General features: G+C 42.4%; 2 protein-coding genes across 3 annotated transcripts in view; one reads left to right on the top strand and one right to left on the bottom strand.

Annotated features, from left to right (window-relative positions):
* itpr2 (inositol 1,4,5-trisphosphate receptor, type 2) overlaps window positions 1–7,901 on the bottom strand; it is a 74,854-nt gene extending 66,953 nt beyond the window's left edge. The window contains exons 1-5 of one of the 2 annotated variants that reach the window (XM_054733190.2): window positions 7,600–7,901; window positions 1,419–1,489; window positions 858–976; window positions 682–768; window positions 308–466 (exon numbers count right to left, since the gene is read on the bottom strand). In XM_054733190.2, the coding sequence (XP_054589165.2) occupies window positions 308–466; window positions 682–768; window positions 858–976; window positions 1,419–1,489; window positions 7,600–7,679 (516 nt within the window). In that variant the 5' untranslated portion in view covers window positions 7,680–7,901. Of the gene's footprint in view, window positions 1–179; window positions 196–307; window positions 467–681; window positions 769–857; window positions 977–1,418; window positions 1,490–7,599 lie in introns of those variants that run through there. The other variant, XM_054733191.2, reaches the window with a different exon arrangement.
* A 2,169-nt stretch (window positions 7,902–10,070) lies between these two features.
* plekhg7 (pleckstrin homology domain containing, family G (with RhoGef domain) member 7) lies at window positions 10,071–22,315 on the top strand. The gene is made up of 19 exons (XM_015964782.3): window positions 10,071–10,166; window positions 10,258–10,344; window positions 10,533–10,569; window positions 11,108–11,855; window positions 12,454–12,476; window positions 14,595–14,713; window positions 16,126–16,166; window positions 16,550–16,651; window positions 16,985–17,134; window positions 17,324–17,419; window positions 18,010–18,108; window positions 18,501–18,614; window positions 18,831–19,005; window positions 20,263–20,378; window positions 20,530–20,617; window positions 20,715–20,794; window positions 20,879–21,032; window positions 21,142–21,239; window positions 22,042–22,315. Exons 4-19 carry the CDS (start codon window positions 11,250–11,252, stop codon window positions 22,150–22,152), a joined length of 2,172 nt encoding a protein of 723 aa, XP_015820268.3. The 5' UTR covers window positions 10,071–10,166; window positions 10,258–10,344; window positions 10,533–10,569; window positions 11,108–11,249; the 3' UTR covers window positions 22,153–22,315.
* Window positions 22,316–23,569: the final 1,254 nt, after the last annotated feature.

The raw sequence follows: 23,569 nt of genomic DNA, 5'->3' as shown, positions 1-23,569 counted from the left end.
GAAAAGCGTGGCTCAAACTCTAATCAACACAGCGCTGGGAAGTTTGTCCACACACACACAAAAAAGGAAAACCCTCAGTCCAACAAGCTTGGTAAAAAGGAGGTGCTGCATTCATGCATTTCCACTTCATTCTGAGTCCAACCTTATGCACAAACACCATGCAAAATCGAGAGCAATACCTTCAATCATAGGATGCTAAAGCCAGAAGAGAAGGACAAAATCAGAGACGTTACTGGAACATAGCCACTGAAGGAGAGAAATGCCAAGTCTTGTTTGCAGAAATCCACGTCTGCAGAGGGAAACCTACATTGTCTCCTTCACTGCGGAGCTTCCAGAAGGGCTGGATGTTGAACCAGGAGCCCTCGTTCCCATCTGGGTCCAGAAAAACCCGCATGGCGTTCTTCTCGAGCAGCGCAGGCAGCCGTTTGTTCACCGTCAGGTATTTATTGCTCTTTATGTGGAGGAGCTGCAATAAAAAAAAATCAATCAGCATGGAATAAAGTTAAATAACTCAGAAAATCCAGGATTGAGACACTTTTAGCCGCCACTTGTTTTTAAAACCTGTCTGAGGTGTCACAGGCTGAACGACAGGAACAAAAGCTGGGTAAACAGAGATAAAACACCGCTTTGTGCTGCGGACGCCTGGAAGCCGCAGGTGTTTGCCGAGCTGCCACGCTTCACCTGAACTACATTGCTGTACTTGACGACGTCTCCGAGGAGCTTCTTGTTCTCCGATTCATTCTGCTTCTGCTCCAACTCTGCAGCGTGCTGAAAGATTAAATTAGGAACAAAGCTGGAAATTTACAGAAAGGTAACGATGACCATTTTGATTTCCTGACAGAAAGAAAAAGTCACACCTTTAACTTTTTAAACAGCTCTCCCTGATTGTTGTTGTTTCCTTGTTTTCCTTGTTTCGCCCTCCAGAACTGCTTCTGGGCCGAATACCTGCTCATGGGACACACCTTGAAGAGGCAATCTGCAAAGGATGAGATCAATTCAGTTTCGGCAGAGGTCGGAATCCAGACACGTCCCTCAAACGCTCTAATGGGCCATTCCCATCTGTACCGGATCGGCCCGGGCCGGGTAGCGTAGGTTGTTTACATATCTGGGTGGCCTGGTATTTTTCCGGGCCAACCAAGGCTCATTCTCAGCCCTCTTCTCGAGGGGGTCTGCTTCAGGCCGACCAGGGCCAACACACCCACTGCTGACAGCAAATTCACACCTTCCATTAGAGCAAGCCTCTGATTGGTGGGTAGAATCAGCCCACATGGGCTTAAGGCAAGGATGTGTGGAATCAACCGGGGCAGGCTGGGGCCGACTGGGGCTACCCGGCCCGGGCCGACCCGGTACAGATGGGAATGGCTCATAAATCATCTCATCAGCTGACATGGCTTCTAACGAGAAAATGCCCAACACACCTCTGAATTTTTTGGGAGGATTGGTGAGGTCGCCGGCTTCGGGCTGAACCACACACCGATCGTCGACAAGCCTGCAGAGAGGAACAACATAAACACTAAAATGACTCCTGAACACAACAGTAATCCTGCCAGCACCAGAACAGCACTCATCCTGCAGCATGCAATTTCGGCTAAATGCAAACCCAACGAATATTAATTTATTCACCGGGATCCAGACGGGGCACCTGCAGGGTGGAACCAGAACCTGGAGTGATGCTGAATCACTTTAGCCCCACTTTGATCTGATATTTTATTGTTTGTTTGCGTTTTGTGGGGATTCTCTTGTTCTTGTTTGAGGAGAATAAATAGCAACTGGCACAGGAAGTACACAGGAAGTGTGTCATAATGAGAGAACAAACTGAATTCATCCACTCAAGCTGTAACTGATTATTACTTAATACAAAAGTCTTGTAGTTAATTTACATATGTTATCATTTATGACCCCATCTTCTGCCCTGCCTCAGTGTTTACCTTGAAGAGGACAAGGTTAGCTTCTAGCCGTCACCTGGTGTTTCCTGATAAGCATCTGCTCACATTAACACGGATCTGGCACCAAGGACAAACTCCAAGGCTTCACTCAGACTATGGAAAATGCATTCAAAGAATATGGAGTCATTTCAGTTTTCTACAGATAAAGCTGAAGTTTTCGCCTTAGAAGTGTTTTTATTTTGTGGTTTTAGTTCCTTCAGAGGCTGGGAGATGAATGTTCAGCTGAAATGTTTTACAGAAATACTTTTTAAGTTAAATAGGTAACAGATGGAAGACTTTTACAGTCTTAAATGGGATTGTGTACGTCACATAGAGGTAGGTCTGATTATTGTTTTGGTCATGCGACGGTGGCACAGGAGTTAAGTGCTCGCCCCGTAATCGGAAGGTTGCAGGTTCGAGCCTCGCTCAGTCTGTCGCTGTCGTTGTGTCCTTGGGCAAGACACTTAACCCACGTTACCTGCTGGTGGTGGTCGGAGGGACCGGTGGCGCCAGTGCTCGGCAGCCTCGCCTCTGTCAGTGCGCCCCAGGGCAGCTGTGGCTACATTGTAGCTCATCCCCACCAGTGTGTGAATGTGTGTGTGAATGTGTGAATGACTGATTGTGTTGTAAAGCGCCTTGGGGGGTTCCAGGACTCTAGAAGGCGCTATATCAAATACAGGCCATTTACCATTTACCATGCCTGTGCCAATTGCCAAACAGGAAACAGAAGATGCAGCAGGCGGATGATGATGCTTTTGCATGTGTGCACGTTTGTCTGATAACAAAATATCCACTTTATGAGATGATTATCAGAATTCGTTAGATGAACATCTACCTCGGACTGACTTTTGGATCTGACCCCATTGGACACCACAGCTCATCAATGTCAGTGAACTAAAAAAAGCATGGCTGTAATCCAGATTTACAGATATGGAGGTAAACTTTAAAGTGTTCGTAGCCGAGAATCATTCATGACATATAATCAGACATGGAAATAAACCAGCATTTGTCATAGAAAACTTATCAGTCATTTTCTACTTCATATCATCCGGTTTCATCTCCAGCCCTTCTGCACAACAATCACATCCATTCATCTCGTCCACAAGGGAGAAACATAATGCCAAGCACATTCTCCAAATTCATACGAAGCTGGCAGCTCTCATCGAGTGAGACCAGCTACTGCCACAGCACGATCAGCGTCATTCCTCGCGCGGTCTAGAATGTCCTGTCACTCTGCATCAGAATTACATCCATATGAGTAAGAGTAGAGCCCTGCAGGAAATATTAGCGACTGCTAAGTGGCTAATCAGGAAGGAGGCCAGGAAAAGTGTCCTGAGCTCATAAATAAGCAAGTAAACTGCGCTGAGAGGCTTCAGCACGGCCTGTAACCAAGTTAAACATAAACCACAGATAGGTCAAACAACCTGGAAACACACACACACACACACACACACACACACACACACACACACACACACACACACACACACACACACGCAATCTAATAATAGCTTTCAGCGAGACTGACACAATGACAGAAAAAAATACAATAAGAAAACAGGTTGGATGTGTTTTCCTGGGTGAGGGTTTGTCATTAAAGCTACAGAGGAAAAGCTAAATGGTGAAGTTTCTGGCAATGCAAGTTAAAACCTGCAGGAAAATCAGCGTGATCTACTTAGGTCTCACACACACACACACACACACTCTCTCACACACACACACACACACACGTACACACACACGTCTTTCTATTATAGTGAGGACCCTCCATTGACTTCAATTCATTTTCGTGATTTCACTATGCCTAACCCATACCCCAATCCTAACCATAATCAACGCTGATCTATTCCTAACCTTAACCTTAACTAAAAAGTCCTCATTTTGTAGGGAAAATGGTCTAAATGGTCCTCAGTATGTAGTATGTACAAGAACACACACACACACACACACACACACACAAGTTTAGAGGTATGAATCACTAAAAGGAGAGAAGGTGGTTCTAATTAATGATGAACTCCAGGTTTCAAAACAAAATATCTAAAAACGATGTGAATAAAAAGACAAAAGTTGAGTTTTTGATGGAGTTTAAACTTTAGTGGCTCATCGAGCATTTCAGAATAACTTGTAGGTTACTGTGTGCTGAGACTGGCTGCAGCTCAGCGGCTCCTGCAGGCCCTCCGATTCCGCAATTTCTGATAAAACACTCGGAATCTGTGCCAAACTTCCTTTTTGTGGCATTTCGTCACAACGGGAGGTGTGTGAACAATCGCTGCTGGGCACTTTTTGCTTTTTTTTGCTTTTTTTTTTCTTCTCTTTCACAGCGCCCGGGCTCACCGCTGCTACTTGCATTTGCATCACTGCAACCCTGTTGCAAATAAGGGAGCTTTTCAGCTCAGCATTCATTGTGTCTGGGCCGACACATTGTGAATCAGGGAACGTTGTTTCATGCAAACGAGCAAACTGAGGACAGGATTGACAAATGTTACTTTTACAAATCATATGATGGTTTGTGAAAGGGTGGCATTTATTCATTTATTTATTGCTCAATTTAAAGGGGCATTATGGAAGTTTGACAGCCAAAACATGTATAGAAATAATACATTTCTTCTTCATACATTCTCCTGCAATGTCCTGGTCCTGTAGAATGAGCCCTGGCATTTTAACTCGATTGCCTGTTATTCTGTAAAATCACAGAAAAAGAGAGCTGCTCGGGTCGAGCAGGCTGCTTCATGCACGTTCACGCTCAGACATAGCCCGTAGCATTTGCTATCAGTAGCTTTAGCAGCAGAGAGTGAGGTAGTGCCAACTCAGCGACTTTGTCGCTGTTCCTAACGCCTAGAGATGAACCTAGCTACATTTCTGAGGACCCTTAGCTACTTTCTTCTAGATATTTCCTGCAAACTAGCAACAAAATAGCCATTTTTGCTCCGAACCGTTCTTTGAACATTGTTTCAGCTGTAATCAAGGATATAAAAGTTACAGATACAAAAGATGCAACTGTCGCTGTAGCTCACCTAGTAAGATGTCAGACTCCAGGTGGAAGACCTGGGTTCGATTCTGGATGTGAACATAATTTATTTAGAGTTTATTTTTTACATTAATGGTATATTTTTTTACAGTAAGATGCCCAAATTTTTATTTGAGACTCGCCGAACGGCATTGAATTCACAGATAAAAAAGATGTGGGTTCAACTTTCATTTTGGAACAATTTTTCAAGCAAGGGAAGGGAATGATCTGAGCATGCAGGAGGACTGACCCATCTTAAACCTTTGTCGGCTGTGCTGAAGAGAAAGGTACAGAACCAAATTATTTAATTAATTAGCTGCGCGTTCTCCTGTCCTCTGTCCTCCGGGCCACACACACACACACACACACACGGGAATGTCTCAGCTCTTATTTTCATTAAGGAGTGTGCATGTACAGCATGCGCGCCTCGTGCACGAGCCTACTATTGAAGCTGCTGTTACGCTTTTGGCCTGAGGGGGCAATCGCGAGCATAAAAATTCAAAACTCCGTAAATTCCCATTAAACATTCAAACAGAAAGTTATTTGTGTTTCAGAGTTCTTCTGGATTTCTGTGAGGTTATCAGCTCATGAGGAACTGTGAACAAATTAGAGCAATATCTTGAGTTACTATTTTCTCCGACTATCCGTGTTAAAAAGAAACTCCTTTTTTCTCTGCAGCATCTGTAAGTTCTCATCTAAAAGCATTCCAATCATTTAGTTGACTTTCTGTTATAACTCCACCCGCCAAGAGCCTCTTGCACAAGAAACTCTTGTTAGACGTCTTCATCTGGCCTCTCGGGTCATCTGTCAGCTAAAAGCAGGAGGACGAATCATCAGGTCGGCTGTTCCAGACTTTGGGGTTGCTGCTGACTTCAGCCTTCAGACCCGTAATGCTTAAAATACAATGACGTACAATCTGAGTCACACTTAAACCATAAACAACAATCAGCATCTTTCAATGAAAAGGTGAAACAAACTGGATTTATTGAGACTTTACCTGTCATGTTCTCAAAAGCATAAGTTATGACTCATTGGTGCTGGGTTGAGGGTCTGAGGCAGTTCTACACCTCAGCCATCGAGTCCACCCTCACCTCCTCAACCACCGTGTGGTGAGCTGGAGCTACCACCAGGAACAAGAAGAAGCTGCAGTGGGTTGTACGATCTGCTGAGAAGGTCATTGGCTGCTAACTTCCCTCCATGCAGGGCCTGTACACCTCCAGGACAACGAGGCGTGCAGGTCGGACAACAGCTGACCCGTGCCACCCTGGACACAGTCTGTTTGACTCGCTCCCATCGGGCAGGAGGCTCAGATCCACTCGGACCAGAACCTCTTGCCACAAGAACAGTTTCTTCCCCTCTGCTGTTGGACTCATGAATGGCAATCCTAGCGCTGCCCACTCCAGTCGCCTGGTTTCAGTCACATGACCCTGTTGTGTTTGTACCTGAACTGATCAGCTCTGATCAGTACCTATAGCAACCGTTTCTCTAAGTATTGCCACTTTATTTCGTTATTTTATCATGATCATATTCTTACTTCCTATATTTACTTATTTCTTACTTTTATCTTTCTTTTTGCACCAAGTACCGTAGCAATTTCCTGATGTTGTGTTTCTCGCACGTATGGCAATAAAACCGCTCTGATTCTGTTCTGGTTCCACTCCACGTCTCCACTGGTACTGCAGTACTGACCCGACTGATCCTGGCTGATTGTTGACATCAAAACTAATTATTTATGAACAGCCTTGACGGCTCATCTTTGCTCAACTCTTCAGCGAATTAAGCTACTGATCATTTTGCATATTTGACTTTTCATTCATATATTATTCTTGCATGTTAATCTACTGTAAATCTACTTCTCACTGCACGGCAGGTTAACTGTAATGTAATATAAATACCCTGCATAATAGTCTAGTCTAACAGATCCAACTGCTGCCTATATCATTAAAAAGTTACAACTAGTGATGTGACGTTCACGAACGAATCGAATCTTTTTAATGAGTTTTCTAAGTGAATGATGAGAGCCGAGTCCCTGTAGAGAGCCATTCATCTTAACAAACCTCCCCGGAAGTCGGTCAAACTCACCCGCTCAAACCCCACCCACCGCTGTGACGGACATAGGAGGAACCATACAAACATGGGTTTATATACATAACTTCGGAGGCTCTTTGAGGTAAACCACCGACTAATTAATGGCTCCCATGAAGGAGCCATAAATCCCATCACTAGTTACAACAAGAAAGTGAAACTTAAGATTAATACCAACAGGTCCTACAAGTCCTTACCTGTTTTCGCTCATTAACGGATTCCAATAGAATCAATATTTGGACCACAAAAAACACAATCTGGCATTCTCCCATGGGTCCCCGAACCATATTTTTGGGGATTACAGTCAGCAACCAAAGTTCAGCCTTTTTTTTTTTTTTTTTTTTTTTTGACACATGTGCACCTAGGAACCACGCTGTTTTGAATTCCTGTTGCACTTGTGAAAAGAATTTCCTGAAACGTCGTTTGCGCGCTGCCAGGCCTCGGTCGCCCGCAGAGAGACGCACGCTCGAGTTTTTCAAGCGCTTAGACGCGAAGGTGAGGAGGGAAGGAGGGGAGGCAACGTGTGTCAGAAGCACTTGATGTTACCTCAGACCTGAGGAGTGAAACAAGTGGGTGACTTACCCCAAAGTGCTGATGAAGCCATTCACCGATCCTTCCGCGTAAAGAGACACGATGTCTCCGATATGGAGATGGTCTGCCATTCTCACAGGAGAGCTGCTGTAGATCAGCTCTGCTCGTCCATTTATGACCAAATGGCACTCCTCTTCTCCTCTGCTGAGGAAATCCACACGTTCACTGCGCGCAGAGTTTAACACAAACCACAGTGATTCGCTTTCATTCCTCCAGTTTTCTCACAACAAATGAATAAAAGAGCGAAAAGTGCGCTAAACAGCGGGTGGTGGGTCCAAATGCGCTGTTTAAAGTGACTTATTGAACTTCTTCCTGTACGTCAGTGCGGAGAAACGCTCCTCTTCTCATCTGCTTCAGGGGGAGGAGACTGTGTTCCTGTCAGGGTTCAGCAAATTCCCTCTGAATTCGCTCTGTTTGGTTTGCAGGCAGCTGCAGCTCACAGGTCAACAAACTTATTATTTATGAGGAGAAATCTATGGAGCTCCGACTTTAAAAGAAACACGCCCTCGAAACAGTCATCTAATAATTTGTGACATGGAGCTTCATGTCAAAGTCGAGTTTAGGATGTGAAATGTTTTGTTACCTTTTACCCACATTTATTTGGGAAAAAAAGAAAACATAATCAAGTCTAAATATCTAAATGTTAAAATCTAGATGTGAATGTGGCTTTTTAAATTAATTATCAAAGTGGCACAAGAAGAAAGGAGCCTATTAAAAGAGAAAACACGCAACATAAATTTTAAAAAGTGTAGCTCAATAAGCTGGCAAAGAAGACAAAATTAGACCGTTCTAGAAATCCATTAGCCTAGTGAACTAGACCAAATTCTTGCTTTGCAAAGTATATATTCACATATATAGTCTGGCTTGCCAGGCTAGAAATCCATTTCAATAGGCCTGAATTTGCGCATTAGCTTAATATTTTTGAAATTGCCACAGTTACGTCGTTTTTCTAATGTAATGCAGTGATTTAATGAAATATATGCTAAACGCGTCATGTATGTGATCAAAACATTGTACTACATAAAAAAATGTTTTTGAATTTTGTTTTTATTTCCCAAACACCATCAATGCCAACAAGAAACCACAAGAGGGCGACATTTGTCTAGAAGAAGCAGAAGAGATTCAAATGTGACGAGACGATTAACTTCTTTACAGTTCAGAAATATTCAGTTCTCCACTTTGACTTATAATTAAAGTATTCTCAAATGTATTAAATTGTATTATGCATTTGATGCATGACCGATTTTTGGATGTTTTGATTTTTTATGTTCTTTTTATCAAATAGAAAAATATGGGAAAATGTGTGCATTTTGACTAACATGCATTATTATTATTATTATTATTATTATTATTATTATTATTATTATTATTATCAAATGTTATTTCAGTATTATTATGTGTATCAAGACATAATTGGTAAGAAACTGCTGTTTTGAAATGACTGTTTGTAAATTATTAATGGTTTTATCATTTCTAAATGTGAAACCCTCCTAAACACCATGCTGTCATTTAAAGTGTACCATCTACCACTCAGCAGCAGAGGGCGCTCCTACATCTTAAAGACTTGTCAATCAGACCTTTATGGGGTCATCCTCTCTTTTTTTCCATTTAAAACACAAACAACAAATTAATTATTTCACACAGTCTCCAGTGAGGAGGTTCCTCGCTCTCTATGAATAAAATTATAAATAAAACATGAAATCATTCATACTGCAGTGATAGCAGAAGAGATAACGGTTGTAAAATGAGACACACACACACACACACACACACACACACAACCCAAAAACCCATTAATGACAGATGTGTCTTATACAGCGCATTAGATAAAAACAGATGTATGCTGACACATCAACAGATTGTTTCTTACTGAGCAGCATCTTTACTGCCACATCGCTATAGAACAGAGCTTGATTGTATTTTTAGCTTGTAGGCAATTTTTTTTTATTCTTATTGAATCGGAAAATTCAAATGTGGATGTGGAATTATGTCAACGTATATCATAGAAAATTTGACTACAAGCAACACCATGACTGAAACAGGAGTTGGTTAAAAATAGTTAATTCTGTGTTTGAGGATAGAAACTTGAGATAGAAACGCGGAGGGGTGAATTCATCATAAAATGCAAGGGGTGGGGACATGTCCTGTCTAAAACTACACCTAGAGGTTAAAAAGTAGCATTTGATAAAATTGCTTTGAAAGTTTTGAGATATGAATCTGTGTTTCTCCAAGCTGATGCCTTCAAAGGCTTTACTTTTCCTCAGAAAACAACACAAATAAACCTTAAAATAATGATAAATGCTCAACTAAATGTAGAACAACGATAGACAGATAATGTTTTTTGTGAGACGGTGATTAAATGTCACATGACACTGGTGCGGCAGTAATTGATGGCTCCGTGTAATTTTAGTCCAGCCTCATTCTACGTGTGACGTCATGAGGTTTCGGGCGTACGTATGGACGGACGCCAGGCTCGCGGAGTTTAATGTTCCCTATGCAGCCGAACAGTCGCACCTTCGCCACCAGCAGCGCTTCTCCCTACTCATCGCGCGGGACAAGTAAATAGTTTATGTACTTTCACCAGAGTTTAATCCATAAATCCGACTTTCATTCTTTTTATTTTGTTTTGTTTACCTCCGACATTTCCAGCCGGGCTTTCCCCCGGCCACACTTCACCGTCCGCGGCCGAAGCAGCGCTCGGATGTGAGAAAACCGAGACAAGACTTTCTCAGACAGGTGCGGTTTCCAACTAAGTTTAGCTCTTTTAGCAGCTGTTTATTGTGATAAAGTAATAAATTGTTTCTACAGGTCGTTGTTCATGTGGCTTCGACTCAAATTCACCTGTAATAATAAACGTTTTACTCATAAATTTTAATATTTGTTTAGAAAAGTTGAGCTAAGATAACTCCCCTTGCCGTTTTCAGAGACAACAACAGCAACAGTTGGCTTCTGCTCATACAGGTGAGCTGTGGCATCATTTCCAGCTGTCGCTCCTATTCACCAGAGGCGATCCTACATGCTAACTAAAGGGGGGCATTGGAAGGGCACCCCAGAAATTTAACCCCCTCCCCAGGCCAGATAGTTTGTGTGTGTATGTATGTGTGTGTGTGTGTGTGTGTGTGTGTGTGTGTGTGTGTGTGTATATATATAATATGTGGGAGAGAGAATTTTTTAATGAATTTAGTAGGAGGCTTCAGTCAGTTGCTACATTTATTTATGTTTTTATAATTTAATTTATAGATTTCTTTAAAATAAAACCAAATTAACTCGCAGTGTGATTCCCCTTCAACAAAAATGACTTGGATTATTTTGACGAATGTTTTTTGCGTGTTTTTCGTCTGACAAGGAGAAATAATGCAGTACGTTAAATTTTATTCCTTTCAACATCAGACAGAATAGTGTTGATTCAGATTCAGATCCCCTTTCATAAGATTTAGATGTACGTTTGTGGCATAGTTGCTAAAGGGAGTTGACATACTTTTCTGATTTTCCTCCCCAGAAACAGGAGACGTAAACGACGAGAAAGTAGAATGCAACAGGATTATTATTTGACGTTAACCTGCAGGAGGGGAAGCCGTCCCACTGTAAGATTACCTGTTTCCTGATCTCTGCTGCCCTATAATAATGCCTTTGAGGTTACAATGTCTACACTGAACCACGTTATTCTGACGAACAAAGACCCGGACAATGAAAGGAAGCTGGATTGGAGTTACATTGAATGGGCTGAAAATGAAGTTGTCACGGCAGGTGTGGTGGACGCCCAAACGCAAACGGACACGGGGCCCTTGGACCACAAGGAGACTCAAACCCTCGGCCAAGTCATAACGCACATAGATCTCACACGGACACACCCCAGACTCAGACATTTGTCTCTAGTGGACACAGAGAGTTTGGTAGCACCTTTCTTCCAGTTTGATCGCCAAGCCCCAGGGAGGATCTCCACATCCCCCACCTTGAGGAGGATGAGGAGCATGAGGCAGATAGATCATCGTGATCCTGGTAGAATGGGGATGACTCCGGAGGAGTCTTTGTCGGGGAGCTCCCCTAAAAGCCCCCTGTCTCCTACGCACAGAGTCATGTCTCCTCTGGCAGCGAGCCCTGTCTATGATGAAGAGTCCTGTCACGATCATAGGACGGTCTCACAGAGGATCGGATCTCTCGGATCAAAGACCTCTAACAACGGGATCAGTTCCACCAAACAAGAATGTCACAGCACCCACCCTGTTCTTATGGAAGAGTCCGTGCAGGTGAGATATTAGCAGATTTCTGTTTTGAACAAGTAATTTGCACACAAGACCATCCTACATATGTTTCCCCCTAACCTCAAACCTCCCATCATCCCAAAGTGTTTTTCTGTTGCACACTGTGGATTTTCACCCCCGGCCTTTAATAAATTAAATAGGTAGACATTCCTTCCTCGCGGAAACCTTCTGTCCCTCATTCGGCCTTGCCTCCCGCAGCGGTCGCTCACAATGCGAGCTTTTGACGGCAAATGAATCAGCAGTTACATGCACTGACAGCTCTGACCAAACCCACAGCCCCGAGAGCCCTGGGAAGTGCTCTCCTCGGCCCCCCATTCACTGCAGTCAGCAGTCACCCAATAATGGAGGGGTCAGTGAGCGATTGGGGGAAGATAATGGGGAGATCTATTCATCAGCTCGTGGGTCTCAAGCGAGCACATTCTCAGTAGAGTGCCGACATTCTCCCCCAATATCAGAGTCTTTTGAATCCAGGCGTCCACTTGAAACACTGCAACAAATTTGAAAGTGATATAGTGGTTTTGGTGGTTAGGAGGTTTGTGCTCCTTCTGTTTGATGCAATAAATTTGTTTTTCCTCCCTTATAGGAGCATGGACACACCCATAGCAGGTAGGTGCTCTTTGTTTTTGCACCTTGTCTGTTTGTTTGGTCCGTCTGCACGAAAGCAGAGGATGTTTGCCAGAAGTGTGTGAGAACATATTTGCTTATCAGGAATGTAGTAAAATTCCCTGCTGCTAACTTCCCGCTCATATGTATTTTGTTAGTTTGTTGTCCTGTTGCTGTGCCCTTCCATGGCCTCTTTCCGCTATGAAGCAGCGCTACGTTGATAAATGGTTTAATCACAAAGAAAAAACCTGAGCTCCACCACATCAAAGTGCCTTTGACCTCATCTCTGGACGCTGATTGGACCTTTTAAGCTTTTTTCGAGCCCCTTTGTCCATTCATTGTCATTTGGATCTTTTGTTAATGCTTCATAAGCTTGGTGGGTAAAGTTTTGAGAGTCCCATGGTTATAGTTGGGCTAGATGAACCCTCATTAAAGCTGTTTTCCCTCACCGCCACCTACGCCCCTCCTAATGGGCCACGAAGCTCTTCCCTTCACCAGATAATTAGGCAGCTTTTGTCCCAATAATTACACCTTGGCACTGTGCCCGCTCCAGTGTCCAGCCTGTTCCGAACCGATTTGTTTTGGAACATCATTATGTCTCATTGTGTTGGAACAAAACGGCCCTTTTAAAACTTTTTTTTTTTAATTTACAAGTGCTCTCGGAGGCTGATACAGAGGAGGCTTTCTTCAGTGTGACAAAGCAACAGGATGTCATTGTGAGGATGCTGTGGAACGAACTGCAAGGAGGCGCTGACCTGGTTTAGAGGCGTAATCGTGCCTCTCTTACCACCCCGTCAGCTACAGCGGCGCTCAGGTGCTGATGCCAGCTATTGTCAGCTGTGCTGTGCACACATAAAGCTGGAGGTTTTATCAGTAAACCTGGAAGAGCGCTGCCAAAGAGGGGATGGAACAGTTGAAGCTTTCACGTTGTGACAATAGCACTCTGAGGGGAAAACGTACCAGGTTACTTCTGTTCAACCATACACTCATTCTTCCTTCTAGTGTACAAGCGAGCCCTGCAGCTATGTGTCTTTCATCATGTGCAGGTGCAGAATTCAGCTCCTGCATGAGGGGATGTTTAGTTATGTAAGAGGAGGGATGTCTGCTTTTATAGACTATGGTTGTTCCTCTTGCTTCGACTTCTGCATCCCTAAAATGTTTCTGGTGGTGAGTGAGGATCTAGTAGTTGTGGTTTATTTAGATTGAGGCCTATTGTCACTCGGTTATCAGTTAATCTTGGTTCAGATCTCCTTTTAGAAGCCGTGAACCTTAAATATTTAAACAAAGCCAGAGAGAGTTGTTTTCAGTCACTGACCGAGTGTCTGAGTGTTGAAGGAGGAGCTTTCTTTGGGTTAAACCAGCCCGTCTTGTTGCTATCTAACTGACAGCAGCCACATTTAGCTTCTGCCTGTCTCCTGTTAGCATGCTCAAAGTTTGGATCGTGATTGCTAGTGACGCGCTCACCGATCAAGTTTTTCTAGGCGTTGAAGCTTTTAATTCTTTATAACAAATGAAAAGATTCCCTGGCCGTGCCCTCTCTGGATTTCATGCTCCTCGTTTTAAATAATGAATCATTTATGGAGGGTTTCTGGCTAAATTTAGCAAGTGAAACTCCATTTTTACTCTGACTGGTAATCCGTAACGTACAGCAACAGAGGATAAGTTGGAACACTTGGGAACAGTGGCTGTGAGAGCTTTGCCCGAGGCTAAAAGGCAGGCCTGTGTTTTTCCAGCCTAAGCCGTACCTCAGTTACGAACCATGAATAGGGACCAAGAGGATTATAAGTGGCACACATTGACAGCTGGTCTCCGTCCACACAAATGGGCTGATCCAGTAATCAGCAGTTTTCCAACACATGAGCCAGACAGGCTTAACCTACATCATATCTGCTGCTCAAGTTAATCACAAGTTTGTGGCACAAAGCGGATGGTAATTCAGCTGTGTAGCATGACAGAAGGATTTCTGTTAATTTCCTTTGTCTCTTCATGCACTTTAACCACCGATGAACTATTTTAGACTTCACATTTCTCAGATATCGGATTACCATGCTGGCGCACCGTGACAGGCTGTTGTTGGCCCAAACTGTTGTGAAGAACTGTCTACTCATGTCCTTGTTTCAGGCTTCATGAGAGGAGGCGGAGCTCAGTGGTGGTCAGTTTACCTGGATTGGATGTTTCACCTGGAGACCTTTTTGTGTCAAATGGAGCGGCTAACATGATAAACGATTCAAACTTATCAGGTACAGTTATTTTATTCTTTCTTGTGATCAGATATAAGGTGGGTTTCTGTGGCTTAATGCCTGCCGTAGAATGCGCTCTGAACAACCTCAGTTTGGAGAAACTGAGTTTACTCTGATCAGATTGACACGCTAAAGGCTAGCTGGGGCAGGGCCAAGATTTAAGTATATTTCTATCTATTTTATCAACCTTTACAAGGTTTTTGGTTTTGAATTAAATCAATTCTGATTTGCAGTAAACTAACTTTAATTATAAATACCATCTGATTAACTTTAAAACGATAATTCTTGAATAAAATATTTCCACGTGGAGGATCTGTTTTGCTAGCATACATTAGCGCTTAGTGATGGCGAGTTCACAAACAGGGAAGACTTTTAGACTTTTATTGCTGCTTGGAATGGTTCATTTATGGACCAAAATTATTTACCCAGAATTCTGTGTTAGAATGCCAAATGTAAGCATTAACAGTAATGACTAAATGGACTCTTCTGATTTTAAAAAGTGTTACATTATGGCCAGATCTACTATGAGTTGAAAATTAAGTTTAAATTTTATAAAATGTCTCTTGTGACAATTTTAAGATTACAGATGTAAATACAAGTAAAAAAAAATTAAACAGATTTGATAATTGGCTGATTTCAAATAAAAATAATCTGACTTGGAAGGGCGAGTTGTTCCCCCCACCAGTCTGACGTATTTTCTGGTTCATGAACTCACCTTTTCAAAGTGAAAATTCACATTAGCCACAAGCAAGTCTTCTACCAGAATTCTAATTTTCAACTTAATCTGAACAATAAATAATGAATCTGTTCATTTAAAATTTCTGAACTGAATCAGAAACAATCTGTACAAAAATCAGATTATTGGTATCAGCTCCAAACAAAACTCAGTACATCTCTAATTTTAATACTACAATCTACTTTGGTCCTCACTCCTCTCATAAGTCCAGTCAGCACTAATCTCAGTTTCTTTAAACTGAGGCTGTTCAACTGGCAATTTAAAAGAGGTGATTTTATATTTTTCTTTTGAAACCAACTTTAAAATTGAGTATGCAGTATGTAAAAAAACAAAATTGTATAAACAGTAAAACAATTTAAGACTTAACCTTTGAACCTTTAGAAGATAAAGAGCTGATTAGGAAAGTTTGCTTAAGTAAACCAGAGTGAAAGTAACTGTAGAAGTCTGTTATTGAAAGTTGACCATCGAGGTCCACGTGGCAGGGGTGACCTCACCCCTGCCACGTGGACCTCGAGGGCTAAACCATCAATCCTGCTCAATGGTCAACTTTCCTCGCGGGGCCACCCCCATTAGGACAGTGGGAGGGTTAAAGATGCACACATTCTGCAGAAAAAGTTTTCTTTTTTTTTAATTGTTTATCAGTTTAGTCAGTGTTCCATGTGTTTTATGTTTGCAGATGCAAAGAAGTTGAAGTGGCCTTTCTTGAGACGTAGTACGGTAGGGCGTGTGTGTGTGTGTGTGTGTGTGTGTGTGTGTGTGTGTGTGTGTGTGTGTGTGTGTGTGTGTGTGTGTTATGTGGTGTGTTTTGTTGCTTTAGTAGTGAGCCGTTGGTTTGCACATTGTTCTCTGACCCACTTCTCCAAGAAGATTAGTGCATTTTTTCTTATCCCTTTTGGGTCGCACCGTTTTTGTAACTGGTAAATACTTGAAATGCAAAAACGGAGCCAGACTCGTCAAATCAGTTTTGTTCACTATTGTTAAAATTTGCACACAGTAACCAGAACAAGACAGCCTAAATGCACACCATAACCGTTTCTGCTTTTTAAATATGATTATAACTGAAATGACCTCGTGTCTTTGTGATGTTTGTTTTTTTTTAGACTAAGGGGAAGTTGCAGACAAGCACCGTATCAGATATTGAAAAATGCCTTTCAGCTGTGCAGATTCAAGACTGGACACATGCAGAGTTTCAGAAATTCAAGGTGAGGAACGAAGAGCGTCTCTGCTCTTCATGTCAGTCTTTGTTATTGATTCAGGCTAATCCACGCGGTTTGAACTGCAAAGACCTGATTTCCAAACCAAATACAACTCCGTGTTTACCAAGTGAGTCAACGGGAGGCCTCTGCAGATTAAAGCACTTAGGCTAAACCAGAATTTCATGACCCTAACTAGCTGGGTTTGACCCAGAACATGTTTATAAACAAACACCAGATTCTTGATGGGGAAAAAAAGCTTCAGCCCAAATTATTTTCCTCTAACCTTCAGCAGAAAATGCAGCTTCCCTGTCTGATGAGGTGTTCTGATTTTCTGCCCAGGACTTTTCTCTGGTTGAGTTCCTCCAGGATCAGGTCCCACAGGTGAGTGTGACCTCTGACCCTCAGCTTCTAAAGAGACAGGAGGCCATCTGGGAACTGTTCACCAGCGAATGTGTCTACTTCCTGGATCAGCTCATGGTTCTCAAAGAGGTGACTTGTTTATTCATGAAACACACACACACACACGAAACCCAAATAAAATCTGCTGCTTTTTTTTCCTCATCTGACTCTATTCTTCTTACTCCATAAGAATCTCTTTGGGTTCTCCTTTCCGGTGGATTAGAAATTAAATCCCAGATAAACAACCAGCCTTTTATTAATATTTGATTTTTCTTCCAGGTGTTTTTGGTGATGCTCTTAAACCTGCAGCAGAAGAACTGTCTCAGTGACATCGACTCATGGAGGCTGTTTGCCAATCTGAATGAACTTTGCCTGGTGAGAGGCGACGCACGCTAGAGATTAGTCATTATGTAAATATTTAAAACAACTGCAACCTTCACTCACATGAAATGTCAAAATAAAAGAAGATACAGAAAACAAACCACATTTAATTGTTTTTCCATAGATTGCATAAAGTCACATTCTTGTTTTTAGGTTATTTAGTTTCACTAATCTAGTTTTTATCAGATTATGTTAAATTTAGCCACCAGACTTCAGAGATGCACATAAAAAATTAAGAGTAAAAGACAAAACATAAATAGTCCAAAGGTGAAAATTTGAAAGCTAAACCGGTCGCTAAAGCTTGACGAATTATTATCTTGTGACTTCATTACTGGGCACCAGTACTGATTAGTCAAATACTCTAAAATATTAAAATTTGAATATTTATCTAACAACCTTTTAAATTTAGAGCATGTTCTGTAAAAAAGTTTTAAGATGCAGAAAAGCTTATAAATCCTGGATATATAGCCAGAAGCACCAGCTTTTACCAGAAACGGCGGCACTGGTGTCGAGTTGTGAAGAAACTGAAAGTGCTGAACGCCTCGTGGCCTTGTGGTGACACCTGACTCTGTTTTCTGCTGCAGGTGAGCTCCAGTTTCCTGAAGAACCTCCTGCGTGTCATTAAGCAGATGCTGGAGGTTACACAAGGTGACGGGCCCACCTTGCTGGAGCTGCTGAGGAAGGCAAGTGTGACTCGCATGTGAACAAACATCATGACAACCATCTTTAATGAGGAACTGTGTGTGCGTGAAGACGGAAAACTGCAGTATTCAAGCAGGAAACCTGTTACTGTAACAAAACCATTTCTACATGCAGGATGGGAACTTGTGTGGGTAAAAAAGAGAACTTGTGTGCAATAATTCAAGTTTAGTGCTTTGTTTTTAAATTATTAAACAGTTTTATCTGCAGTTTGCTCATTTATCACAGTTGTTAACCTATGCAGCACTGGAAGCTTTATTTTGCTTGCGTGCTGGTAGGTGCCTTCTTGCCATTTTATTTATTTATTTGTTTTATCTGCAGTGGGATATCTATGAGGGCCCATCCGTGTTTGTAAAGTTCTCCTATCTGTTGGCAGGCCTTCCAGGAGAGCATTTGTCCCTGCCTGGAGAAGTACTGCCTCAACTACACCTCGGCTCTGCTTTATCTGTACAACCTGATGCCCAGAGAGGACTTTAGATCATACGTGAAGGTAACAGGCGACCGTTCACTTGTTTGTTTGTGTCAGGTGGAGAGGGTGGAGGACGTTGTGTACTGTGAGAAACCTGCAGGTGTAGTGTGCCAAGAATGAGCAAGGACAAGCAATTAGCCGAGTGTCAGAGGGATGAGGAATGTCAACATTTTGCCTCGTGAGTTTTGTTCAGGGTGTTTATTCTGAGATTTCTCTTCCTTTTTGTCATCTCCTCAGTGGTGCGAGAGGAGTGAGCATTGCCGGAGGCTGCAGCTGCGTGACCTGCTGGTGGCACCTCTGCAGAGACTGACTCGATACCCGCTGCTGCTGCGTAACGTGGCAAAGAAGTCTCCATCAGCCGAGGAGACCAGAGGCCTCCTCAGCATCGCCGAGCAAGTGGACGTGTCTATATGTGAGCCTCGCTTAGGTCTTCACCTCCTTCTGTGTCACCTGTCCGCACTCTTGCTTAATCACCACTGATTACAGGCAAACTCGTTGACACGATGAAACCGATCTGATCACCTGTTTAGTGATTTCAGTGAAGTCACTCAGGAATCGTGTTCAGCACGAATGTTTATAAGCACCACATTAAAATTCAAAGGGAATGAAAAGCAGATGTAAATGCTGTTATCGCTCAACACGGAGATTGTGTCTCTAGGAGCTGCGTGTTGGACTGCAGCCAGCGTGTTTTTTGCCTGCAGACCTGTTGTGTCGGTTTGTTATGAAACTAGAAGGATAGGCTGTGGGAAATGTGCTTCACCTCAGACGTTCGGTTCTGAACAATCCAAACCAACGAATGTCTGATGAAATGAAAGGCTGGTTTTACCACACCTGCAACTTTTTTCAGATTTTTAAATCATTTGCTAGTATGTGCTAAAATGACCCTTTACAGTGTTAATGAAAGGCCATCCAGCCCCTATCGCCCTCTGTGGCCAGAATATTCCACTTGCAACTTCAGACTGGCGGGCCGCTCTGTTGGGACTTGAACTGACATACCTGGCGCTGCAGTCTGCTTCCAGCACATTTCCTGTATGTTTTAGATCATGAACACAGCTGATTTGTTTCATTTAGTGATGAATCACTTCTGTAGACACTAATGAAGGCTGGGAGACATTTCAGCTGTTAGATTAAGGCGTTAAAAAGACAAACGCACAGCCAGGACATTTTGCTTTCGATTCAACAAATGGACACTAGGGGGTGCCAAAAGCAGGTCAAACTGTCTAGTTCCCCTTTAATGGCTGTGATTGACAGAGACGCTCAGGTGAGGTGTGCAGATGTGCTGGAAGAAGGTTTACAGAAAAGTTAAGAGCTGTAAACTCACAGATTAGTCACACCCATGTTTGTCGTTGCTAGGCAGATAAAAGAAGATAAGAATGACCAGCCATGTTGGCAAAATGTGATGAACTTTGTTTTATAAAAAAGGAAAATGTGGTTCTTCTGACAGTTTCCTGACATGTAAATGTAAATAATGCAGGTTTAATCTGCAGATATTAAATTAGCACATGCACAAAAACAATCTGTGCTAATAAGATGTGCTCATTCAAGCTAGCAGTAACAGAAATGAGCAGCCTTACGTTCACTGGATTTATCAGTTTGGTGGTTTTCTGTCTTGTAAATTTTAGAATGTGCAGGTAAAGCATTTGCTCATCTCTTTTTATCCTGTTTCCAGGTGATTTAGAGGGAAAAGTCAAATGGTTGGATAACTACAGAAAGGTGAAGCAGCTGAGGGATGCTCTGGTGTGGATTCCTGTGTGGGAGAGAGACAAGAGAACCTTGATCCCAGAGGTTTGTCTGCTTTTAAGTGCAACAAAGTTGCAGAAATGCTTTTAAAATCTGTATCTAAAATCAGAAATCACTTACAACACTTTACACGTTGGTGCGTTTTTATCTTGGATGCGTGCAGAAGATCCTGGCCTGACATCTGCTTCTTTTTCAGAGTCTGAAACATCTCCTGAAGGCCGTCACGCTGGAGAATCTCATCTCCCACCGAAGCCTGCTGCACGAAGGCAGGCTGGTGCTCACAGGTGTCGACGTTTGTTAAAAATCCAGCACATTTTTGCACATTCAGCACTTTTATTTGAACAAAACTTTTAAACTGTTGTTGTTTTGGTTCAATGCCAGAGAACACAAAGCAGATCGATGTTTATCTGTTCCTGTTTGACGAATTCCTGCTGATCACAAAGATAAAGAGAAACAAGAAGGTATGTCATACTCTCATCCAGTTCCCTTTGGACCAGATTTTCAGTGTCTGCGCATGTCTCAACTTGTGTTCTGACCTTCCGTAGAGGTCCGTAAGTTCTGAGCAGAACACTCTGAGGCTGCAGCAGAACCAGGAGCTGGATCAGCTGCTGAAGGAGGGATGCACCTTCACCGTTCTAGACCAGCCCATCTCTTTGGATCGACTCCAGCTCAGAAACATCGATCAGCTAAATGCCTCCAGTAATTACATCGTTTCCTGTCTTTTAGCAGAGATGAGGAATGAAATCCTCATGCTGTGTCTCAGTTTATTTATCGTTATTTAACAAAATAATTGTGTTTTTCTCCACAGCATCGGGGCTGCCCAATTCCTTCATAATAATGCATCACAACCGCTACCAACAGTGTATCGGCGCGTTCATCCTGCAAGCGACGTCAGAGTCTGCCAAGGTAGATCAGTTCAAACCTGAAGTCCTGACAGGTTTCAGAGAGCGTGCAGAACAATCAGGGCTCAGAGTAAACGGGTCATACTGATACGGAACATCAAACACCTTTTTATTGGAAAGTAACATCAATATATTTGTTTTTCCACCTACAATGTTTAAATTCCGGTTTTGCTGTGCCCAAACGATTTGAGAATGACAAACACAGATTTGTCATAAAGTTTGCTGCATCAGATTTTATGGTGGCAGTTTGTCCCAAGTTCCTCTTTGCCATGTCGACACACTTGGTGCTAAAACGCTCATTTCTAATGCAGTTGTGAAGAGGGCTTTAGGACGTACTATGAAGTTCTCCAGCATCATAAAGCTGATCCACCTGCAGCATCAGGACATCAGCAGTGTCTCTGTAGGACAGAGAGGAGATGTTTGGAGGATGGTCCGGTGTCAAGTAGGGCAGCAAAGAAGCCACCTTTTCTCCAGGAAAAACGTGAATCTGCTAAGAGTCCCGGGATTGTACGGCTGGGTACTGGAGTGTGTGGTGAACCCTCTTTCTGACTGTTATGGGTGTCTTGAGTCCTGTGTCACAAAGGGTGGTATGGCTTTTCCAGCATGATGGAGCGCAGTGCTATAGTGACCCATACGATAAATGGCAATAAAACCTTGGAGAGCTTCAAACATCGTGAAAATCAAAACTCTGAACTTTTAGTTACGTGTAAGAAGTTCATTTAGCACGTGAACAGATAACACATTATCTACTGTGAGATTACAAACATTTCTGCTTCTGAACACGTTCTTGTCTCACTGTTGTCCAGAGAGAGTGGATGTCGAAGATAGAGGGCGCATCGACAGCTCTGCTGAAGCTGGACTCTCAGCCACCACCTGTGAAGAGCTCCTCCCTGTGGCTGGAGTCTTCACAGATATGATGAACCATGGCCTGAGCTCAAACTACAGTCAACGTGCACTTCACTGTCCCCAGGAGTCCGTCTGAGCGACGGCTCCAGCACTAGGATTGTTTTGTAAACTTATTTGTGGCCTTTTAAAGGCAGCTGCTGTATCAATGTACAATAAATATTTGATTATGTACAAGTTGGTCATTTTTCTTTCTTCTTTCAGTGGAAGGCTTCAGATAAATACTAGTTTATGTTGTGAAGTGTGGAGAGAGGTAATGCAACTATTTAAACATTATTTAAGGTTCATATTTGTAAGTACTGCTAACAAAGCATGTATGAAAAGTACACTGAAATTTTTTTTGCATAACATACAAATTATGATTTACGATATTCCTGGAATTAAATATTGCAGTTGTCTTAAATGCAACAATCCAATAAAAACACTGTAGTATACATTAATGCACAGGTTGAACAGCTTACTAAGAAATCTTTCAATTTAAGTTAAATTTTTCATCACAGGTGCCCTAAACTATTTATGAACTCGGGGAAAAATAATTAAAATTGCATTTATACAGGGAAACTTCCTAAAATGGATAAAAACATGCGCCAGATGTTCAGAAATAACCATTAAAATAAACTGAATCAGAACTTTCTGAATGTTTAAGCACATTTAAAACCTTTATGCATTAAATAAACCAAAACATAATATAGAAACATACTGCAGGTTTTTATTTAAATTCTTCATGACAATAAGAAAATCAAGTGGTGCATTAATGACATTAGTTCCCTCCCCCTTCAGGTCAACTGAAGTCTCACAAACCGGTGACGCCCGGTCTCCGCTCACAGCGGCGTGCAGGATCCCGGCCTAAGGCACACCTTCCCCCAATGTGATGGCCGAACACGGAGAAAGCACGTGAGCCTGTTAGAAGTCATCATGTGTGATGTAATGACAGCAACACAAATCAAGCTGAGCATTTGCACGTATGCGTAATCATTTTGTAAAAATGAGTTAAGACACTGATAAATCCAAACACAGTTACACTGTTGACACGTTTCTACGGCCACAAATATGCAATTTATCTCTCCCGTTACAAACATTTACAAAGATAGATCTGACGGCGTTTAGTATTAAAGAGCTGGAAATGCTGAAGCGAGTAAAAAGTTGGCGTCTTGCACACAGACGAGACCAGAAGAAGATAAGGTGCAAATCATTTATCTACAATTCAGAGATCAGTCAGAAAGCCTAAATCTGATAGAGGCAAGGGTACAGCCCCGTGCAAAAGTCTCCGGTCACTTTTTATTTGGGATCAATATTTCTTCAGGTTTTCTCAAGCTTCATTATCATTTAACGGATCCTAATGAAGCTAAAATCCTCATTTAGGTCAAAATCTTTTGGTATTTTTCAGATTTAACTAAAACAAAACATGTAAAGACCCCATTTGTCAAGTTT

Source organism: Nothobranchius furzeri, chromosome 4 (genome assembly GCF_043380555.1).
Source record: "Nothobranchius furzeri strain GRZ-AD chromosome 4, NfurGRZ-RIMD1, whole genome shotgun sequence".
In the NCBI taxonomy this organism is placed as follows: domain Eukaryota; kingdom Metazoa; phylum Chordata; class Actinopteri; order Cyprinodontiformes; family Nothobranchiidae; genus Nothobranchius; species Nothobranchius furzeri.
This window is presented reverse-complemented; position numbering and strand designations above follow the sequence as displayed.

Bases quoted from the DNA above. Each gene is read 5' to 3' on its own strand.
- plekhg7 (XM_015964782.3), top strand. From the start codon at position 11,250: ATGTCTACACTGAACCACGTTATTCTGACGAACAAAGACCCGGACAAT. The intron at 16,652-16,984 runs GTGAGGAACGAA...TTTTCTGCCCAG, and splicing joins CAGAGTTTCAGAAATTCAAG to GACTTTTCTCTGGTTGAGTT. The intron at 20,795-20,878 runs GTATGTCATACT...GACCTTCCGTAG, and splicing joins AGATAAAGAGAAACAAGAAG to AGGTCCGTAAGTTCTGAGCA.